Source organism: Triticum aestivum, chromosome 5B (genome assembly GCF_018294505.1).
Source record: "Triticum aestivum cultivar Chinese Spring chromosome 5B, IWGSC CS RefSeq v2.1, whole genome shotgun sequence".
Classification (NCBI taxonomy): Eukaryota; Viridiplantae; Streptophyta; class Magnoliopsida; order Poales; family Poaceae; genus Triticum; species Triticum aestivum.
The window spans coordinates 181,821,949-181,827,306 of NC_057807.1; the positions used below are offsets into that span (position 1 = coordinate 181,821,949).

Sequence of the window (5,358 nt, forward strand, 5' to 3'; positions counted from 1 at the left end):
AATTAAGGTGTACTGCAAGTGCATCGTGAAAATTACATCCAAATACCATCTTATATCGTATGTAATTATAACTATCATATAACCATAGGGCAATTGCAACTATCACAGGACTGGTCATCAAACAGCTGAATACGTCTGGTTTGTGCATTTGCTAAAAAAGCAACAAATTATGATGAGACTCACTTCAACCTTATGGAAACAGTCGAATTGGAATGTGACCAATTTACACTAGAAAATACAATGAAATATGATACCAGAACACAATGGCTGCAATGAACAATCTAGGTGCAGTTTCGTATGAAGACAAGATATATCCTATTTAGGTGCTTGCAAACGAAACAATACAAAGTAATGGACGCTGATCAGACGAGTAAATTAATTGCAAAAATCTGTAAGATCCACCATGAACATTGAAGGAATAAGCATAGGACTAAACCACATGAACATTTAGTTAATAGGTAAACATCTAGAGAGCATCTAGTTTATAACTGCAATGATATGATGCAGGCTTATAGAGGCTGTTTGGATTGGAGCCAAGAGCAGCCCAGCCAAAAGTTGATCGTTGACCAGGCGTGGGCACGCATTTGGATGAGGGCCAATTAATTGGCTCGCCCTGGCCGCGTTAGCTTCGTCAGTTCAGTTTTCCACCAACTATCGGGCAAGTTGCGGGCAGCAGAATTCTGCTGCCAAATTTTTGGCACGCACACGGTTGGCAGGGCTAGCTAGGGCAGCATCCAAACACACCCATATAATTGCAGACACGACGTGTGGAAATTAACATGTGATCTCCAATCCTATATCCTATATACCTACGAGAGTGATCCCCACTACTTCTATTTATCTCAACATGCATCTATGTCACCTCAACATGCAACAATGCATGAGAAAGTGGCAACCTCAACATGCTACCATGCATGGGAAAAGATCCGCTCCACTCTTTATATTCCATAAATATCTTATACATCTATAAAATAATCGAATATTCATGTTCCAACTTATTTCAAAATATATATAGCAAACAAGTCCTGCAACATCGTGTGGGGTATCATCTAGTAACTACAATTTCACAGCTTACAAATTCTATGTGCTTCCAAATCGCTCAATATATGTCACAAACAAGTGTGAAGACATAAATAATTCCTATTATTTCTCAATCTGATCTGCATTACCCACATCGTCGACAATATTGATGTCAACCAAAATAAGTTCTAAAATATAATCCATTAGAGAAGGCATCCCTTGCTCCAGCCAACCACTTCGACAGTCTCAAAGCTAATCTCTTCTACAACCTTAGAAGGGTGCCAAATTAAGACAGACATGCATGTACATAAAAAACTACACACATGCAGAAGAAGCTTAAAGCGCCAAATCACCTGATCATCGTCCGGCGGAAAAGCTTTATTACTGATGTCGTTGCTCCCGATGCTGCTACTCCCACTCTCTTTCACCTGCATACAACCACACGCATGCACGCACAAAAACAACATAAGGAAAAACTACAAAAGGATGCCTCCCTTTAACCCATCCACGAATCACCAAACCCCCATCAACATCACAAAAACAAGATCGAAAGCACACGAAAATCTCCCAAAAGGCAAAAAAAAAGAGCATAATAACGAGAACCTTAATACTGACCCCAGCCGCAAAATACCCACCCTGTTCTTCTTCTTTCGCGCCGGGTGGTTGAACTTGCACTTCATCCCGAAGCGGCAAGTTCCGAACTTCAAGTAGTAAGTACAATCCGGCTCCGCGTGACGCTGCGGAAACCGAGGCCTCGAATCCGCTGTCGCCACCGGCTGCACTTTTCCTCCAGTGATCTCTCCGGTTATCTCATCGCTTCCGGCGATACCACGGACGGCATCATCGCCCCATCCCGAAGGCTTGGGTAGCTCGTCAGAGATTGCGAGGTCTGCGAACTGGCTCTCGATCGCCACGGCACTCCGAGCACCGGAGGAAGTGGAGGAGGGGGAGATCGAGGCGATCAGGTCTGCATCGAGGTTCGATTTTGGAGGGGCCTTCGCGTCGGCGTCAGCCATTGGCCTCCTTGGAGAAAGAGAAAGACAGCGACGGCGACGAGAGCAGGTGGGGGGAGCAACGAAGGGGAAGAAAGAAAAACCCTTATAGAGGGTATGCTTGGTTTTTTTTTAAATCGGAAATGTTAACGCCCACACGGGTGGGCGTTCATCATCTCGACCACGCGCAACGATCACCGTTGGGTACTTTGTGCATCAATCTTGGCATAATCTGGTCGTTTTTCTGCGTCACGTAGGATGAGGCGCGTGTGTGGTGTGCGATACAGTTCGCCCGCACGTTGGTTGCCCTCCCGCGGTCAGCGGTTGCCACTCGGGGGGCGTGCGGTGGAACTGCTATGCGCCCGCACGCCACGCGCCGACCGCGGTTGACGTCAAACACGTCGCGCACCTCCCACCCGCTCTCCCTCACGGTTCCATTTACTCACCCCCGCAATTACTGGCACAACCCACTTCGCATTTCAAACCATTGGAGGAGAAGACGAGGGGAGAAGGCGACGGCGGAGGCGGAAGAATCGACGGTGTTCGCGGCCGTCGGTGGTGCTCGCCGGAACGGAGCGGCTTCGCCGGAGCGCCTGCGGATTGAAGGTAATGCTCGCTCCAACTCTCACAATCCCTTCCTGCATTTTCCCCCCTTCCCTCCCTGTTCGATTCCTCGCTCGAGATTCGTAGAGATTCAGGTGATTTGGCGATGCGTCGGCGTTCCCGCCGGCGGCGGAGTCTTGTGCTAGCCGTTTTCGATGGCACTGGGCAGTTTCGTCGCCGCCGCCACGGCGGTCTCGTCGGTATGGTTATGCCTGTCCAGAGGCACGCAGTAGTTGTGCCTTGGGATTGGGCAGGTGTCTTCCGGTTTGTTAGTTGCGCATTTGTTTGAATTGGTGTTTGCAATCAGTTTGGGGGAGAACTTTGAGGTTGAATTTGAAGTCACTGTAGTTGCCATTGAACCCTAGATCTAGTTAGTTGTTTTTGAAGGCATGTATGGTAGTTTGATTAACTATCATGACTGTATGGCAACTAACTTCCTGGATGAATGTGATAGTTGCCACAAACATGCTTTCTCATGCGGCAACTAACTTACTGAAATGACTGTGATAGTTGCCACAAACAAGCTTTCCCATGCGGCAACTAATTTATTGAATGACTGTGATAGTTGCCACACACACGCTCTTCCATGTGGCAACTAATTTGCTGAATTACTGTGATAGTAGCCACAAACATGCTTTTTCATTGTGGCAACTAATTTTCCTGAATGATTTGTGATAGTTGTCACACTGTATGAATGGTAAAGTGTAGTAAATCAGTAGTCAATGCAGTTTCAGCAACCAACTGCACTAGACGGCAACTAATGTGCACATCAACTGTGCCTGTTGCCACATGGATAGTGTATTCTTGTGGCAAATAGAATGTGAACACACTGTGTCTGTTGCCATACTGTAGACAAGACAATGTGGCAAATTGACTGTATAATATGGCAACCAATTTTGCATATCAATTGTGTCAGATGCCATACATATGCTTTCCATGTGGCAAGTTTTTGTCTGACCACATCATGTCTGTTGCCATGTTACAGTCAGTACAATGTGGCAAATTCATTGTACTGCAGACGTAATTTTTGTGTTTTGCCACAATGACTTGTGATATCTGAACACACTGTGGCAATTTTCAGGTTCTTGATTAGATGTTTTTCATCGCTTTTTTGTATTATGTGTTGCATTTTAACATGGCAATTTCAACCTAGCACATTTTTGCTGCTGAACACATGGCATTTCATTGATGTATTTAGGACAGGGTGTGAGCTGCCACATCTTAGTTTTTGTGATGTGGAGGATTTTGTGACTTTCTATCATACTATATTGGGCTAACATGGCAACTTCAACATTTTGTTTTCAAGTGCATTTACGATCTGTACACTTTTTTTGAAAATGTAACCAATGTGCTTACTTGCCACGTTTATGTTTTCAATAATCACAGGAGGGGTGCGTGTGTGTTCATGTGATATTTTGCATTCACTAATTGACATTTTCTGTTAGGTGGCAACTGCTTACATCTTGCATTTTCATTTCCACCGTGACAATTTGGTCTGTTCCTATCTCAGCAGAATGGCTCGTGGTGATCATCAAAATGATGATGATGATTTCATGGATCCACCACAGCATAATCGGGCAACTGGACGGAGAAAAGAGGGTGATGAGGTAACTGTCCACACCCCCCCCCCCTCCTCCTGCTTATGTTACTGGTTGCCACCTCGAGCTTGCAGTCGTCTGTCATGAACTAAAATTCATGACATTGCAAAACATGGCAACAATTGATCACTTTTTGTCTGTTTTTTGCAGAAGAAGAAACGTATTCGCAACAAAGCCTCCCAAGAACGACTGACTATGTTGACTGACAAATTTACCGACGATAGAAGGGAGCTGCTGCTGAGATGGGGTATGCAGGCTCTGATGAATGTCCGGTGCACGAACCTTGTCAACCCTGTATACGACTGGCTTGGTGAGATTTACGACCCCGCCTCCAGGGAATTTGTGATTCCGGGACGTGGAAGACTACCATTGAACGAGGAATCCGTGTTCTGCACTTTGGGTGTGCCTCGTGGACATATCAAAGTCCCGTACGAGGTCAATAACGAGATCGAGGAAGTGTTGTTCCCCCGTTTGTTTCCTGGGTTGGAATCCATGTCGAACACGTCTGCACTGGCAGATTCGCTGCAGGCCATGATGACGCATGGAGATGTTTTTAAGATGAAGCTACTCATGTACCTCATCTCAGCTGTTTTCGCGCCGACCACTTCTCTTCGCCCAAGCAACAAATGCTTCCCCATCCTGATGAATGATCCATCTTTACTACTTTATTTTCCTTCAATCTCTTGGCTCCGATGTCATGTGTAAAGCTAGTCACTGCCAGTGTTTTTGATATTTTTTTCCATTTGATTTCTGTTGCGGTAACCTTTTGTCCTGAACTTTTGTGCGGTGCAGGCGGATCTGAAAAATGTGAAGAACATGAATTGGTGTAAGTTTATTGCCGACTTCCTGCACGATGCATTCTCAAGCAAGATGTACCAAAAGGGTTGTCGACTGCATTTAATGGTATTTTTTTTACCAGTCCTTTCTGTGAACACTCTTTTTTAACACACTTTTATTCATGCATGGCAACCTGATCATAACAAGATGGCAACTGCCATAATGACAATATGGCAACTGGCATAATGACAATATGGCAACTGCCATCATACTATTATGGCAACTGTCATCATACTATGATGGCAACTGCCATCATGGCAATATGGCAACTGCCATCACACTATGATGGCAACTAGCACATACAGATG

General features: G+C 45.3%; 1 protein-coding gene across 4 annotated transcripts in view; it reads right to left on the minus strand.

Annotated features, from left to right (window-relative positions):
* Window positions 1-2,106, minus strand: part of LOC123110962 (zinc finger CCCH domain-containing protein 65) — a 23,759-nt gene extending 21,653 nt beyond the window's left edge. For 3 of the 4 annotated variants that reach the window (XM_044531622.1, XM_044531621.1, XM_044531620.1), the window contains exons 1-2: window positions 1,656-2,106; window positions 1,374-1,448 (exon numbers count right to left, since the gene is read on the minus strand). In XM_044531622.1, coding sequence (XP_044387557.1) covers window positions 1,374-1,448; window positions 1,656-2,036 — 456 coding nt within the window. In that variant the 5' untranslated portion in view covers window positions 2,037-2,106. The remainder of the gene's footprint in view (window positions 1-1,373; window positions 1,449-1,655) is intronic. The other variant, XM_044531619.1, reaches the window with a different exon arrangement.
* Window positions 2,107-5,358: the final 3,252 nt, after the last annotated feature.